Source organism: Penicillium cosmopolitanum, assembly GCF_028827165.1.
Source record: "Penicillium cosmopolitanum strain IBT 29677 chromosome Unknown utg000011l:1.0-3548175.0:1.0-3550911.0, whole genome shotgun sequence".
Classification (NCBI taxonomy): Eukaryota; Fungi; Ascomycota; class Eurotiomycetes; order Eurotiales; family Aspergillaceae; genus Penicillium; species Penicillium cosmopolitanum.
In genome coordinates, this window is record NW_026622681.1 from 1,719,141 (window position 1) to 1,735,344 (window position 16,204).

General features: G+C 49.9%; 9 protein-coding genes across 9 annotated transcripts; 7 read left to right on the forward strand and 2 right to left on the reverse strand.

The window, feature by feature from the left end:
• Positions 1-1,182: 1,182 nt before the first annotated feature.
• On the forward strand, positions 1,183-1,941 carry N7509_012135 (SDR family NAD(P)-dependent oxidoreductase; the record flags this gene model as incomplete). The annotated part of the gene is made up of 1 exon (XM_056636772.1): positions 1,183-1,941. One exon carries the CDS (start codon positions 1,183-1,185, stop codon positions 1,939-1,941), a length of 759 nt encoding a protein of 252 aa, XP_056482802.1.
• Positions 1,942-2,722: 781 nt separating this feature from the next.
• Positions 2,723-3,691, forward strand: N7509_012136 (uncharacterized protein; the record flags this gene model as incomplete). Its single annotated transcript, XM_056636773.1, has 1 exon — positions 2,723-3,691. The coding sequence occupies one exon, from the start codon at positions 2,723-2,725 to the stop codon at positions 3,689-3,691; it is 969 nt and encodes a 322-aa protein (XP_056482803.1).
• A 196-nt stretch (positions 3,692-3,887) lies between these two features.
• On the reverse strand, positions 3,888-4,709 carry N7509_012137 (mitochondrial 54S ribosomal protein bL27m; the record flags this gene model as incomplete). The annotated part of the gene is made up of 1 exon (XM_056636774.1): positions 3,888-4,709. One exon carries the CDS (start codon positions 4,707-4,709, stop codon positions 3,888-3,890), a length of 822 nt encoding a protein of 273 aa, XP_056482804.1.
• Positions 4,710-4,934: 225 nt separating this feature from the next.
• Positions 4,935-5,387, forward strand: lcl2 (the record flags this gene model as incomplete). The annotated part of the gene is made up of 2 exons (XM_056636775.1): positions 4,935-5,112; positions 5,194-5,387. The coding sequence occupies 2 exons, from the start codon at positions 4,935-4,937 to the stop codon at positions 5,385-5,387; spliced, it is 372 nt and encodes a 123-aa protein (XP_056482805.1).
• A 640-nt stretch (positions 5,388-6,027) lies between these two features.
• Positions 6,028-7,790, forward strand: N7509_012139 (scramblase family protein; the record flags this gene model as incomplete). The annotated part of the gene is made up of 3 exons (XM_056636776.1): positions 6,028-6,401; positions 6,460-6,631; positions 6,687-7,790. The coding sequence occupies 3 exons, from the start codon at positions 6,028-6,030 to the stop codon at positions 7,788-7,790; spliced, it is 1,650 nt and encodes a 549-aa protein (XP_056482806.1).
• Positions 7,791-8,197: 407 nt separating this feature from the next.
• N7509_012140 (E2 ubiquitin-conjugating protein UBC7) lies at positions 8,198-8,871 on the forward strand (the record flags this gene model as incomplete). The annotated part of the gene is made up of 2 exons (XM_056636777.1): positions 8,198-8,447; positions 8,618-8,871. The coding sequence occupies 2 exons, from the start codon at positions 8,198-8,200 to the stop codon at positions 8,869-8,871; spliced, it is 504 nt and encodes a 167-aa protein (XP_056482807.1).
• Positions 8,872-9,236: 365 nt separating this feature from the next.
• Positions 9,237-10,811, reverse strand: N7509_012141 (uncharacterized protein; the record flags this gene model as incomplete). The annotated part of the gene is made up of 7 exons (XM_056636778.1): positions 9,237-9,707; positions 9,765-9,836; positions 9,902-9,982; positions 10,041-10,127; positions 10,195-10,303; positions 10,387-10,453; positions 10,517-10,811. Coding segments are annotated over 7 exons (1,182 nt in total), but the record flags the coding sequence as incomplete, so codon positions are not given.
• Positions 10,812-11,391: 580 nt separating this feature from the next.
• On the forward strand, positions 11,392-13,712 carry N7509_012142 (terpene cyclase/mutase family protein; the record flags this gene model as incomplete). Its single annotated transcript, XM_056636779.1, has 3 exons — positions 11,392-11,595; positions 11,651-13,560; positions 13,622-13,712. 3 exons carry the CDS (start codon positions 11,392-11,394, stop codon positions 13,710-13,712), a joined length of 2,205 nt encoding a protein of 734 aa, XP_056482809.1.
• A 288-nt stretch (positions 13,713-14,000) lies between these two features.
• On the forward strand, positions 14,001-15,411 carry N7509_012143 (co-chaperone SGT1; the record flags this gene model as incomplete). The annotated part of the gene is made up of 2 exons (XM_056636780.1): positions 14,001-14,801; positions 14,863-15,411. The coding sequence occupies 2 exons, from the start codon at positions 14,001-14,003 to the stop codon at positions 15,409-15,411; spliced, it is 1,350 nt and encodes a 449-aa protein (XP_056482810.1).
• Between the last annotated feature and the right edge of the window lie 793 nt (positions 15,412-16,204).

The window sequence follows — 16,204 nt, forward strand, 5'->3', positions numbered from 1 at the left end:
CCTCCGGGCTCTAAGGTGTTCATTTTTGGTGACCGACGTAGCATATTTCTCCTGTAATCGGTCAGACTGTCAGATTGGCTTTAAGGTCATAAGAAGTAGGCAAGCGATAACACTTGGACGGTCATTGCCAGCCTCCAAGAGTCTGCTTATGGTTCATTCAACACCGTTGCTCAATTTGTCAAAGGATTTTTCGCCTTGTGATTCCTTGAGAATGTCAACGTGCTGTTCATCAAGAACAAAATGGATCTCGGTGTATATGAGCCCAAAAGAGGCCCTGAGCTTCCAAAGGAAGCATGCACCCAGTATGTGTTCCCGGGGTCAGCTTCTACATCACTCTTGCACTCCAGCTCAAAAACTCAATCCAGCGCAGAAGCAAAACATCGAGTAATTTTACCTGGGAACCTGGTTCCAGTCACCCCGATGACGGTCGATACCAACAAGGCTCCTGAAGCCAACGGGATGCCAAACCCAACACTCCGACATCATGCATCTCTTTAAAGAGATTCGAGATGCGGTTGATCCACCAAGGAGGACACCCACATCGTTTGCATGAATGCTATAGAGCTCATGGAGGCATTAAGGACCTTCGCAGAAAGTCCGTAAAAATACAACGAGCAGTCAAAGGAACGTGAAATGGACTGGAAGCTCAGCATAAGCTCCCCCCCCAAGACTCAGAATACACAACTTGAAATGTCGAATGCAATGAGTCTAGGAGCTGCCTATCCGCTCTGACACATCCTAGTTTAGGAGAATAGATTCAGCTACCCACGCCTTATAACTACGTACGTACTAGTAGCATGTTGCATGCTAGTTATTTGTTATCGCCTCATTAATTCAAAGTTTCTCCAACTCCAATTCCAGTAGAGTATGTAGTTGGAGTAAGTATAGGCGTGTTAAACTGTCAAGAAACAAAACTTACCCCTGCCATTGCATGCTGCTTGTTATTTATCGCCGCATTTATTGGGTTGAAGTTTCTCCAACTCCAATTCCAGTCTAGTCGGCTGTAGTTGGGGTAACTTGAAGTGGAGCACATCTTGGGGTTTCCCCGCTTATACGCTTGCAAGTTCCCCGTTGCTTGTAATTCTCCAAATTCTTCGTTGTTTTCGATCCTCCTTCTATTTTAAAGGCGTTTAATCTTCAATCGGATATTCCTCTATAATCTCAAACATCATGTCTATCACGATGAATTTCACTGGAAAAGTCGTACTTATCACTGGCGCGGCCAGTGGAATCGGCAGAGCAACTGCCATAAAGGCAGCGCAAGCCGGAGCTAAACTTGCTCTTGGAGACATCAATACCCTCGCTCTCGAGGAGACTCTAGAGCTCTGCAGACCAGCATCAGAAACTCATCAGGGTTCTATGATTTTGGCCTACGATGTCAGCCTTGCCGATAAGTGCAGCGAGTTTGTCAAAGCAGTTCTCCATAAGTTCGGACGAATCGACTGCGTTTTCAACTGCGCTGGTATCAATCCTTCCTCTATCCCAGTTGAGGCGATAACGAACGAATACTGGGATAAATTGATGAACACGAATCTTCGCGGAACCTTCAACATGACTCGGGCATGCTTGCCCCATATGCAGGCTGGCTCGTCTCTGGTGAATGTATCATCTGTCTGTGGTACCAACCCCGTCGCGAATTTCTCGGTATACTGCGCTGCAAAGTATGCGGTTATTGGATTCTCAAAGAGTGTTGCTTTGGAGGTTGGTCACCGAGGTATTCGTGTGAATGTAGTGGCTCCTGGATACACCGATACCCCGACGAATGTCTCTGTGCGGAGTGGAGCCGAAGCAATGCAGCGCACAGCGGAAAATGTGGGGATGAAAAGGATGGGAAAACCAGATGAGATTGCCGATGCTGTTCTCTTTCTCTTTTCCGAGCAGAGTAGCTATATGAATGGTGCGGTTGTTGATGTGGATGGAGGAATTGGCATGTTTGGGTAGTAATCGCTTGAAAAGGCTCGATTGACATATTATGGATATATTATGGTTCTACTATGAAGAAATTGTAGTTAGGTACTAGTAGATGGAAACTAAAAGTAATATAAATTTAGCAACAGAAGTAGTGCTTCATAGAGTTGGATTCAAGCTTGGAATTCACGTGGCTACTACTAGTACTAGCATCACCCGGGCATCGGCATATATAAAGTTCAAGTTTGACTAGCAATGCCCACTCGCAGCCCTGGAGGTGTAGTCTCATCATAAAGTTTCTAAAAAAGGATCGAATTTGCAGACCAAGCCCCATTGCACATACAGTAGCATCTCGCTTCTGCCTAAATTACCAGGATGCTATGCTTAACTAACGCTGGCACTGGCAGCAAGTTATAACTGGAGCCTACCATGGGTGTCTCGCCCACGTAAGCAATGCCAAGATTTTGGTTGCTAACTCCGAGTCCAACTGGATTAAAACCCTATTTTCTATCTTGGAATTTCTCAAATATTTCCCAGGATTCTTACTCTTATGAATTTTGTCATGATGCACTGATATCCAGAGCCAGAATGAACAATGGGACCCCCGCGCACACATAGAAAGTCCAGAAATGGCTGCCAGTCATGCAAAGCGCGCAAAGTCAAGGTAGGCAGGCACCTCCCTTCGATCTATCCTTGGGCTTGGGCTAAACGAAAACCGTGAAAGTGCGACGAGGCGAGACCTCAGTGCAACAACTGCGTGAAGCATGGGGCTGATTGCTTCTTCCCCTCAACTCCACAAGGCTCAAGTGCCGCAATGGTTCCTTCGACAACTGCCGGCGGTGTGGATATCTCCGAAACAAGCATTGGGAGTCCTATGCCAACTGTAGACATGACCGACATGGAACTGTTACATCATTACTCTACCTCTACATGTTATACCATCTCGCGGCATCCAGTTTTGCAGACAATCTGGCAAATCACCATCCCACAACATGGGTTTGCCCCTCAGTCTCAGTTTGTCTTCCGTGGCATCCTGGCACTTGCTGCGCTCCATATGGGTCATATAAAACCCGATCTTCGAGCAGAATATTTTGCAACTGCAGAATATCACCACAATGCGGCTCTGCAAATGGTATCCGCCGCCATCCCACATATCAATGAAGAGACTGGCCCGGCCATTTACGTGTTTTCAACACTTACCTGCATTATAATGTGTGCAATGCGACAGAATTCTAACGACTTCTGGGTGGCCAATGATTCTTTATTCAAATGGCTTGGCCTTATTCGGGGTCACAGAGCTATCATTTATTCAGTCATTGATACTCTCAGATCTGGCCCCCTCGCGCCAATGTTCGTTCTTGGCCGACGAAGGAAAATAGCCCGTGAGGCGCGATCTACTGATGACCAGCCCTTCATGGAGAACTTGCGACAAGAGATTATTGAGTCAGTGCCGGACCAGAATGAGTTACAATGCTATCTAGAAGCACTTGACGAATTGGCGAAATCCTTTGCAACTGTCCTTGACCAAGTTGTGGAGATTACTGATGTGTTTATATGGCTTTATGAAATCTCAGATGGATATTTGGAGCTACTGCGTCAACAAAAGCCCGAAGCACTTGTGATCTTTGGTTACTTTTGTGTGGTCTCAAAACAGGTAGAATCGGCTTGGTGGATGGAAGGGTTTAGCATTCCTTTAATGCGTGCCATCTATTATCATCTGGATGAAGAGCATCGCTGCTGGCTTCAATGGCCGATCCAGCAGCTGGGCTGGGCCCCTTGCTGAAGATTTACTAAGAAACAAGAACAATCAAACCATATTGTTATCAGCTCCACTTCATTTTTGAAACATATGGACAGAAAGTAGTACATGTGAAGAGATGACTTGTGAAATAAGCTTTCTATAATACAGAGAAACACCAGAGGAAAACCTCATATCGCTACATAAACCCAGATTTGATGGTTCAAACAATCATGCACCCTTATTTGTTGGCCTTCTTGCTGGCCTTCTTCTTGCCCTTCAGACTCTTCATCTGGGCAGCCCGCTCAGCGCGGATCTGTCTCTTCCTCCAGGCAAGCCATCGGTTCCCCCGATCATAAGACATGGCGACAATGCCGGCCTTCTCCGCAGCACGACCAATCACCCAATTAGCCTCACGGTACATGTAACCGGGACGCAGCTGAGGGCCAGATTCGGCGCTGACGGCCGCGACACTGCCAACCTGAGTGCCATTCTCGTCGATAGAGGCAACAAGGTCGGACTGGGCCTCGACGGGCTCGATTCGAGGAATGGCGACGAGATTCAACTTGCGCCGGCTGGGCGCGTTGCGCGGGTGCGGGAGTTTGCCCTCCTTCTCAAAGACGACTCCGATGTATTTGCGATCCGGATGCGTCTCGGGATCGGCGTAGTAGCGAACATAGCCGGCTTGGGTGGCGTAGATAGTGTGGTCACGTCCCATCGCGCAGTTGTCACCGGGGAACCACTTGGAGCCGCGTTGTTTGAAGATGATGCATCCGGGAACCACGTACTCGCCGCCGGAGCGCTTGGCACCGAGACGCTTACCCGCGGGGTCACGAGAGTGTCGATTGGCAGTTCCTTGAGAAGCGTGCGAGGCGTATCGGACCTGCGAAAAGGGAAGGAGTGTGCGGGAGATTGAAGGCGTGGTTTTCGGGAAGGTGTTGGATGCGGAGAGGGTGCGTGGAATCAGCGATTGGGGTTGGTAGGTGTGCTGGGCGGAGCGAATTGAAGGAACAAAGGCTCGTTCCAGCGCCCGCAAGGGCCCCAACAATCTTGGTTGCAGCATGGCGATGCGATCTTGACGTGGTGTTGCGGAGGAGGCAGCTCCAAAGGGGAAACTTTTCTCGGAGGTTGAGGCTTGGCGTCACGTGCCGTGGGCAAGCTGGCCTGAACGACAAGGACATCCATTGGCCGCCGGGGGGGAACTGGCCACTTGCTCACTGCTACGGACGTTTGTCAACCACACCTCTGGTCCATTTGTTTTTCTTTGCACATTTAATTGCTTTGCGAAATGTTGCGCAATTTGCTCCCGGCCATTTGGGCCTTCTTCCTGCTGGCATCCGTTGCCCAGGCCCAGTTCAACTTCTTCGACCACATGTTTGGAGGCAATCAACAGCAAGCGCAACAAAACCAGGGTCCTCAGAACGCACCCAGTGACAGTGTTCGATACCAAAAGATGTGGCAACAATGTGAGACATGCGACCCCTCCTCCAAGCTGAAGCTTCAATGCTTTGAAAGGTGGCAGTTACTAATAATTCTACTATCTTCAGCCCAATGCAGCAACTACCTTTGCCCAGGAACTCTTGCATGCGTGCACTTCCCACACCACTGCCCTTGTCCACACCCCGATGTCGAAGAAAAGTTTGAGCTTGCGGAAGGAAGTGCGATCTGTGTTTCCAAGGGAGGATACAAGGCTGGCGAGGCAGCTCGGAAGATTGAACTCGCTCGCAAGGGCCTTCTGTGATACAATGGGTAAATCAAAGTGAGCGTGGAAGTATTGGTTATTTTGTGTCGATATTTGCGGCATGTTCGTGCTATTGGGTTCAAATTATTGGGGTTTTTGGCCATTTTTTGGCTGCAAATTGCCAAATAGGAGCTGGAGTGGAATATATCCAATACTTGTACCAGCGTGGAAAGTTACAAACCACTGGTCTAGTTGTACCCTGGTGACTACTTGGAAACCAACCTGAACTACTCCGCTACTTGCGATTTGTCTCGCCTTTTCAGTCCTACATTCCAGTCCTAACAGCACCTGAAGTCCCGGTGGCTTTTTATATAGTAGACTCAGGAATAGTAAAACTGGCCGATATGAACATTGATAATACTAAGACTGCAAAAAAGCCCGTACTCCAAAACATAAAATTAAATTAGATTGTGGCGTTCGAGATCAAACATCGTACCTCGAGTATGCTTTCGTGTGATCTACGCCGCTATCTCCGAGCGGTTTAACCCCGGCCAAACCTTTCGTCATCAAAGCGGAACGACATTTGCTGATTCAACGGTCGAGCTCTTCCCTATCACCCCCCCCCCCCCCACCACCACTCTCGCCGATAACTTCACAATATAATTCACCTGTCAGTACCGCATAATAAACCCACACCGACATGTGGAGTGCTCGCCTCCAACTGCGGTCGCTGCGCAGGATCCCCGCCTCGCGCCAGCTGTCAACCCTTCGAAGCAAAAATACCCATCGCGGTCCCCGGGGCAGCATTGTCAGACCAACACCTATTCAGCCGATAAAACAGTCCGATGCTACCTCTCGAAACCCCGAAGCGACAAGCGCCGACCCCCAACCCGAACACCAGCCTCAGGATGCATACAACGCCAACTACGACCCTGCGCAAAACACCCTTCTCTCCCCCGTCCACATCCCAGAGGATCCAAATGGCGTTCTTAAGGAAACTCATCCGGCCACACAAATCCTCTCAAACTCTGGTGTTGTCGTTCAGCGGCAGCTGGAGATGATGAATATCATGATGTGAGAGAAATTCGATTTCAGTCACAAAGAAACCAAACTGACCTGACCATTTCTCTAGTGGTTTCGAACAGGCGAATAAATATGTCATTATGGATGCGCAAGGAAATCACATTGGTTATATGGCAGAGCAAGAAAAGAGCATGGCCAATGCTATGGCACGTCAATGGTTTCGCACGCATCGAAGCTTCGTGACGCATGTCTTCGACCGCCACGAGAATGAAGTCCTCCGAGTATGAAGCCCTGGATTAGCTACCCTCCCTGGTATCGCTAGCTAACTCGTCGCAGTTCCATCGTCCATTCTCCTGGATTAACTCCCGAATCAAAGTCTATGATCCTCTCGATGTCACCACCGCCATACATACCTCTTCAACCGCTATCCAAAATACAACCCCGGGCTCTCTTGTACAGGCCGAAGTCTCATCGAATGCACGTGTCTCGCCCCTCGGGTTCGACGAGATGCGCGTAATCGGTGAAGCCCAACAACAATGGGCGCCACTGCGACGGAAATATAATTTATTTACGTACCACCAATCTCCGAACCCCGAAACGGACATGGGTTCCCAGCAATTTCCTCTCTCGGGATCAGAGCTATCCCAAACACAAAAGTTACAACTTGCGCAAACTTCCAAACAAGGACAGGGCGAATTCAACCAGTTTGCTTATGTTGATGAGCCATTTTTATCCTGGGACTTTTCTCTGCGGTCCGCTGAAAACCGCTTGATTGGATCTGTTAACCGCGACTTTGCCGGTTTCGCTCGCGAGTTCTTCACTGACACTGGTGTCTATGCCCTACGAATGGACTCAGCTGGTGTTGGCGCCGAAGCCTCCCCCACTGGAAGCAGTACGCCGACCGGAATGACCCTTGATCAACGGGCGGTGATGCTGGCAACAGCGGTCAGTGTTGATTTCGATTACTTCAGTAGGCACAGCGGAGCAGGTGGCTTCGGTTTTATGCCACTCTGGATTCCGGGCATGGGTGGTGAGGCTGCTGGTGGAGCTGCCGCCGGTGAAGCTGCCGGGGCAGTCGGTGGTGCTGCAGCTGGTGGCGCCGCTGCTGGCGAAGCTGGAGCTATCGGTGAAGCTGCCGCGGGCACTCTGGGAAGAGCGGGAGCTGCTGGCGGTATGGGAGATGGAATGGCGGCAGGTGTAACAGGGGCTGGGGCCATGGCTGGATATGAGGCAATGCAGAGAGGATTTTCCGGCGATCAAAGCTCCCAATCTGTCCCACCTGGGGAAGCAGCTAGCCAGCAATCGGCCGACCAACCGGATTTCTACCATGACTACAGCCCGCCTGGTGAGCAGAAGGAGGATGTATGGGGTCAAGAAGAGGACCCATGGAGCGATGGAGATGATGGCGGCGGTGGTGGTGATGACTTTGACTGGTTTTGATTCACAAATTCTGCGATTGTGTACAGTAATATAGCATAGCTGGTGAGATATAGCTAGTAAGATACCTCGATAGACTCCAAGCTGGAATTGAGTCGGGATCGCCCCGCCGATCCAGGCACCCCGCGGTGTCCCCATAATTATCAACTCCCCTCACTTCGTCTTTTCTTTGACCTTACCACCCACATTCTTCCTTTATCCTTCTTACCAGCCGACAATCTCCTACCCAGTCGACCAATCAATCGATTGTAACCTCCACTTGCCAACAGCAGCGCGGAACTCTCCATTCGCCACCCGCGGAACCCCAACCCCAACCTAAATCCACCGACCTGCGCCGTGCCACAACTCAACCTCTTCGCATACACCTAAACCCCTCGTCCTCAAAGCAACCAACCTCTCGGTCAGTCAAAATGGGCAGCTCGATCGCTCAGAAGCGTCTTTTCCACGAGTACAAAAACCTCTCCACCAACCCACCCGAGGGAATCACCGCGGGACCTGTCTCGGAAGATGACATGTTCTACTGGGAAGCCCTGATCCAAGGCCCCGAAGGCACACCCTTTGAAGGCGGGGTCTTCGCCGCTGAACTCAAGTTTTCCAAGGATTACCCTCTCAGTCCGCCAACAATGAAGTTCGTCGGGGGTGGAGTGTGGCATCCAAACGGTACGTCATAATCCCCGGGAAGAGCTCTTTTTGTTTCTGCAACTCGAATCGAGGAACCAGATTTCTTTCAAGGGCACACTGACGAGACTACACCTTCATTCACTCCTCGGCGTGCTTTTGCGTGACCTTTCCCGACCTTTATGCTGACATCTTATCCTTTTGCTTTCTAGTCTACCCCAACGGAACCGTCTGTATTTCCATCCTACACCCTCCCGGCGATGACCCCAACCACTATGAACATGCCTCGGAGCGCTGGTCGCCTATTCAGAGCGTGGAGAAGATCCTCATCTCGGTCATGAGTATGCTCGCCGAGCCTAATGACGAAAGTCCCGCTAACGTGGAGGCGGCTAAAATGTGGCGTGAGCGACGGGCCGAGTATGAGCAGAAGGTTCGGGATGAAGTGCGCAAAGGACTGGGACTGTGATATGTTTTCCATGGATGAAAGAGTCACTCCCTTTATAACGCTTTGACGAAATGGCGTCGAAACTTGACTTTTTGATTTTTTGTTCTTCGTTAAATGCATTGCTTGACCGGCGAGGGCTTGATTGTACAGCTTGTATGTTATTTAGCATTCTGAATTAAGAACTTTCGATGCGTTATCTCTCTACTGCTATGCTATCCCATGGATATTCTAGTCGCTAGAACACTGACTGTTGTAATTGTATGCTTCTTCATTGTATTCTATACTCTATACTGCTAAAATAGAATTCAGCCGGATCTTCAACTCTTCAACGTGCAAATGCCGCCTCAATAAACCAATATTTTCCCAACCCCTAATCATTACTGAAATCATCTCTGTCGAAACATCTTCCGATCAATCCAGTCCTCAAGACTACCGCCATCGTCATAGAGCTTCTCGATCTCCACCTTGACATTAAGCATCAACATTCGTTGAAGTTCAGCGCACCATTCCGGCTCCACGCCATCACTCGCCCAGATCGGGCTACGGCGGAGCATAGAAACTATTTTCTTGCGATCCCGCGTCGTCAAAGAGAGGAATAGCTCGCCACTGGAGTTTTGCGTTTCATCTGCAGCATCGGTGATTTTGAGACCCAACCATTGTAGTGGTGGAAGAGTCAGACCTGCGTTCTCGTGTAACTGTGCCAATGATCCATATTTGTAAGTCGACATTATTGTAAGCCCGTGTGGATCGCCGTCAACTAGCGCGTAAAAGGGGAGTCGTCTTTGGTTGCGGTTGGTCTCGGCTTCAAAAATCCGATGGAGGAATCGTCGGGTGCAGATATCAGGGTATCCCTTCCCCTAGTTCCAGTCACTTCGCGTTAATTCTGATTGAAGTGAGCTTTGATTAAAACTTACAGTAATCAGAATTCCCCTCCCAGCAAGAGCTCTGGTATGGTAGTTGTTCCGAACCAGTCGATGGAACACTGCCTATTTAGAAGCGGGAAAATATCAGGTCCATTGTCGGAAATTGCAATCATTCTCGACTGACCTACTTCTTTCTCAATGACAAGTATCCAGCGGGCGCTTGACACATCAATCTCGTCAGTATCTTGTATCCGCGGGATGAGGTTATCCTAAGATTAGTATGATGTCAACACAGGCTGCCACTGTTGCCAAGAACATGAAACTGACCTCAGAAGCAGATTGGGCATTCAAGATGACCCGTGACTCCCGCAACAGGCGTAAAGAGCCTGCCACTAGCCCTTTGCCTGCTGCTTCCTAGAAAGTTGAATACGGTGTCAACGGAGGCTCCAGAATATCGCCCAATTGTCCCACCAGAACTCACCACATTCAAAGCAAGCCGGTTCACTCCAATGGTATAAGCGAGGTCATCAATGACACTGTTTACCGTAGCCTGGGACTGAAAGTATGCCGGATCAATGTAAAAGATATCCCTGAGCGCATTTCATCCAAGTCAGTACAAAACTTGAATATATATCTCACCATGCGCCATCGAAACGCTTCCCCTTACTAGTACCTTTTTGATATCAATCTTCCTTCCCGCAAAGCTTGATCGATCATCGACAAGACACGAATTATTACCGCTAGAGAAAGACAAGAGATGGGATGATCAGTGTCTTACTAGTACCTCCATGGAAAGTGCTTACTGAATTTCCATGATTCATAAGCCGTGTTTCCCGGCCACGAGTATGTGCGGTAGGATTCATTTCGCTGTACAGCTTCCAGGGTCCCACTAACCGGATTGACGATGCAGTTGGCTGGGTCGACTCTGCATCGGAGAATGATGGATGGCTGGCTATCTGCTGGCGACGATGTGAGCTCCTGGATAAGGGTTGTGAGGGCATTGTCGATATAGGCGCGGACCGAGGAACCTGCAGCCACTTCGGGCAGTGCTGTTTGCGGGGAAATGGGTCTGAGGGCCATTGAGAGTTCAATTCCGCGGCCTGTGGAGATGAAGATATGCCGAAGAAAGTGCCATTGGAAGGTCAAGAAGTGAAAGTGATGTCCGATTGGAGTAGGAGGTCACCAGTATCCTGAGTCGCACTTGCCAACTTGGAGAGTTGGTGGTGGTTCTTGCTATTTTTGTTTGTTTTCTGATTTTAAGTGGGCGAGCCTGCTATTCCAAGGGTTTTACTTTACTTTCTCTGTTTATTTCACTCGTCTCTACTCGCTGGTTAAGTTTAGGTGCTTACGGGAAGTATACAACTCGGATCCATTGCGGTCATCCTACTCGGATTCTAACCAACACCATGCCCTTGTCGAAGAGAGCCAACAAGCCAAAGACCTGTATCACTATAAAACTAGTCTGTAACTATCGAAACAGAACTAAATAAAACAAGAGTTTCTTTTTCCGGCGATCCCACATGCAGGCAACAGCTGGACTTCGTTGTACACCGCAGCTATGAGACCGATGACTCAGCAAGGTGGAGCTGTTTATATCCACACCGCAGCTCCCATCATTCGATCACCTCCCCCAGGTTTCGAGCTTCCCACTTGCAATTGATACCGGGGCTCCGCAGCAATGACTTCACATATCGCTCCCTGGAGGACTTCGGCTCAGGGCCATCTAACTCCCGATGAGAATGGCGACCTAAAGACCGACTACTCCCGCTGGCGCCTGGTCAACGAGGAAGGACGTCAAACTTGGCGCTATCTCGAATCCGACGAGGAGAACAGTGCCTGGTTGCAAACCGTTGCCGACAAGTATCATCTGGGTCTTCCTACTGTATGTATTTTAATTGATCATTTTGAATTCCCCTCTTTAATACTTTTCCTTCCAGGGTCTCCCAATTCTGCCAGAAGCCAAGACACCACTTCAAGCAGCAGAGAATGGTCTGTCTTTCTTCTCGCATCTGCAGCTCGATGCTGGCAATTGGGCATGCGAATACGGAGGTCCCATGTTTATGATTCCGTCCATTATTATTGCGTATTATGTGACCAACACCCCTATTCCTGCGGAGTATGCTACGGAGATCAAGCGCTACCTCTTCGCCCGCCAACACCCCGAGGATGGAGGCTGGGGTCTACACATTGAAGGCCATAGCTCCGTTTTCGGAACATCTACAAACTATGTGGTTCTCCGAATCCTCGGTGTTAATGAAGACGACCCGCGTATGATCAAGGCCCGTGGTCTCCTGCACAAATTCGGCGGTGCGATCTATGGCCCTCACTGGGCCAAGGCCTTCCTTAGCATTCTTGGTGTTATGGAGTGGGATGCTGTGAACCCGGTCCCTCCTGAGATCTGGATGCTTCCCGACTGGGTTCCCATTGCCCCCTGGCGCTGGTGGATTCATATCCGCCAGGTGTTCTTACCCCTCTCTTATATCTGGTCCAAGAAGTGGTCAATGCCTCTCAACGACCTTACCAAGCAGCTACGCGATGAGCTGTATACACAGCCTTATAACTCCATTGATTTTGCATCTCACCGCAATTCGATCCACGATGCTGATAACTACTATCCCAAGACCTGGGTCTTGAACAGCATCAACGAGCTCTTGGTTCGGGTATACAACCCCCTCTTCCGATTCGGTCCCGTTGTTAGACGCTGCGAAGAATGGGTTTGGGACTTGATCTGTATGGAAGACCAGAACACCGACTACGCAGGTGTTGGTCCTGTCAGCAACCCTCTCAATATGATCTGCTGTTACATCCACGATGGCCCCGATAGCCACACCGTTCGTCGTCACCAATATCGCCTGAACGACTACATGTGGATGAAAAACGAGGGCATGCTGGCCAATGGCACCAATGGTGTCCAGGTGTGGGATACAACCTTTCTGACACAGGCAGTAGTGATTGCTGGCCTCGCAGATGACCCGAAGTGGCGACCCATGCTGAGCAAAGCGCTCGAGTTTATCGAGGATCACCAACTACGCGAGAATGTGCCTCGTCAAAATGAGTGCTATCGCCAGGACCGTAAGGGCGCTTGGCCTTTCAGCACCAAGGTTCAAGGATATACCGTCAGTGATTGTACCGCGGAGGGCCTGCGATCTACCCTTCAACTGCAGGAGCTGCATGGCTTCCCCCAATTGATCTCCCTGGATCGATTGAAGGATAGTGTGAACTGCCTTCTTCTGCTGCAGAACCCAAGCGGAGGTTTCTCCGAATACGAAAGCACCCGCGCATCTCCCAAGCTTGAGTATCTCAATGCCGCCGAGGTATTTGGCGGTATCATGATCAGCTACGATCACCCCGAGTGTACCACCGCATCCGTGACCGCACTGTCTCTCTTTAGCAAGTTCTACCCCGACTACCGTGCCGATGAAATCCGGGTGGCCAAGGAGAAGGCCGTCGCGTGCGTTAAGCGCATGCAGCGTGATGACGGCAGTTGGTATGGCTCTTGGGGAATTTGCTTCACCTACGCCGCCATGTTTGCTTTGGAGAGTCTCGCCAGTATCGGCGAAACATATGAAACGAGCGAAAACTCCCACCGTGGTTGCGAGTTCCTGATTTCCAAGCAGCAGGCTGATGGCGGCTGGGGAGAGTCATACCTCAGTAGTGAGAAGCATGTCTACGTCCAGCATGAGATGTCTCAAGTTACTCAAACTGCTTGGGCTTGCTTGGCCTTGATGGAGGCCGAATATCCCCACAAGGAGCCGCTTGAGAAGGCCATGAAGCTACTTATGTCTCGCCAACAGGCTAATGGCGAGTGGCTCCAAGAATCCATTGAGGGGGTGTTCAACCAATCCTGGTGAGTTTTTTTTTTCTCTTCTCATTTCATTTCCAGAAATAATTACTGACTTTTTTTGTAGTATGATCTCTTACCCGAACTACAAGTTCTACTGGCCCATCCGCGCCCTTGGCCTGTACAGCCGCAAGTTTGGCAATGCTGAGCTGAAGTAAAATTTGATTTAGCGGTTTAATATATTACCAAGCCTTAACATACCTATTTTAATACATACCAACGTCTCATAGTCATTCCAATAATTCTCTGTAGATGGTTCTAGTAGGTACGGAGAAGAAAGGCGGAGACCCGCTGAGGGAGCTTGGACCAACCGTGCGGAGCCTCACTTGGGGTTTCTGGCGCTTTCTTTCTTGATTGACTCCCTCCTTCACTCCTCCACTTCTCCACGCCTTTGTTTCCCACTCCTCAACACCAAGCATTTATAGTCCTCGAAAACGACTATCATCATGAATGCTGCAGCACAGGGCGACCAGGCCCTCAAGGACTCCAACGCACCCCTCGCCATCCAACACTACACTCGTGCCCTCGCCGAGCTACCCCGCGCTGTCAACTATTATGTCCAACGTTCAACCGCACACTCTCGCGTAAAGCCCGCAGACGGCGGCCCGAACTCCCTTGCTTCGCTCCGAGATGCAGAAATCGCCCTGGCACTTGCTCGCGAGCGCGGAAAGCGTGAGCTAATCCTCGCAGCTCAGATGCGCCGCGGAGTGTCACTGTTTCAGCTTGGCCGATACCACGACGCGAAGTTCTTGTTTGATCTCATTGAATCAAAGACTCGAACTGAAGATGCGCCGGAGGATAAAAGCGCAAGTTTACAGGCTGCCATGTCGGGATCGGGAAAAAACAAGAAAGATGCCGCTGAGCTGCAAATTTGGCAGATGCAGGTTGCCCGCAAGCTTAAAGCGCTTGAGAACCCCGATGAGACGGCTGTCGCGGTCGTCGAATTCCCCAGTGATACCAAAATTCCAACAGAGAAGGAAATCAAGGCTGAGTTGGAAAGTTTGAAGACTGGAAAGACTGCGCCGGTTGCGAATGAGTCCAAGAAACGAGATACTCAGCTCTCTTCAAGTGCTGCTGGTACCTCGGCCCAGGAAACTACCCAAGGAGCTGAGGAAAATAAGCCGTCCACTGCTGTTCCAGAGAAGGTGCGCCATGAGTGGTATCAGTCTGGCGACTCTGTTGTCGTGACGCTCTACATCAAGGGCATCCAAAAGGACAGTGTCCAAGTTGACTTGAAGGATGAGTCGGTAAGCGATAACTACCAATATACCCTACTCTTCAAAAGCAGACACTGACGTTGATTATCAGGTTTCTTTACAATTTCCCCTCCCCTCTGGCTCTGACTACGACTTCACTCTCGACCCACTCTTTGCACCAATCGACCCCTCCACTTCCAAGGTCTCAGTAATGGGCACCAAGATCGAGCTGGTTCTCCAAAAGCAAACAGCAGGTCAAAAGTGGCACGCCCTAGAGTCTTCTGCCACCGAAACGACTGTAATCACAGATCGCCCCGCTGCCCCCTCAGCGCCAACCCCATCTGGTCCCGCCTACCCGACCTCCTCTCGCCATGGAGCGAAAGACTGGGACAAGGTTGCTTCCTCTCTGACATCCAGCAAATCTAAGGGCAAGAAAAAGGAGACGAAGGAAGAAGCCGCAGGAGACGATTCTGACGCAGAGTCTGTGGATTCGGACTTCGGTGGCGATGCAGTGGATGGGTTCTTCAAGAAGCTGTATGCTGGCGCGGATCCCGACACTCGTCGTGCTATGATGAAGAGTTATGTTGAGAGCCAGGGAACGTCGCTTAGCACCAACTGGTCCGAGGTTGGGAACAAGAAGATGGAGGTGCACGAGAGTTAAAGTTCTCGCTGAAAATATTGCTTTTACTAATTTGCTTTTGCTGGCTTGTTTACGTCTTAGTCGCATTTAGCTGATGGAGTTTGCTGTGTTCGTCTGATATTTTCTACCGGTTTATGGTCATAGTGTAATTGATGATATTGCGTTGCCACCCCTTCCTTCTTAGTTGCTATGGCTTTTTAAAGTGGCGTTGCAAAAGTTTGAAACCCCATGTTGACTGTTCTTGTCCCCCCGCCTTCTAACCGCGGACTAGTTAGTAGCTACCTGAGATGGAATGGATAGGCCAATCCATTCCATCTCAGGTAGCTACTAGTTTCCCATTAGAAGGCGGTAGATCATGGTGGTAAATATGGGGTTTCAAACTTTTGCAACGCCACTGTCCTCAAACCTCTGTACGAGTAAGAATTTCTTTCTGATATGTCAGTGTTTACTGCCCCTCTGTGGATCTACCGAAGATCGCGCCTCTACGAGGACTAGTAGTACCAACCAGGCTAACGTGGCGGAGGGAGACAAATGGAATGTGTCGTATACTATATTAAAGTTCATGTCAAACTTTGAACAATGGCTTAGGACGATTTTGAACTAAATCACAGTCTAACCATCTTGGTCTCGAAGATGGTTGAAAGGCTTTTTCTAGCGGTCCTCACGGAAGTCAACTTGAACACTGTCAGTTCCTGCTGACCCCGGGGACAATCCCCAAAGCGGTCAGGGCTAGGCCAATTTGGTTCTCGGTGGACAAAGTTTTATGGCCGGGGGGAGATCACACATTTTGGGACTGGTACTCCGTACTCCGTAC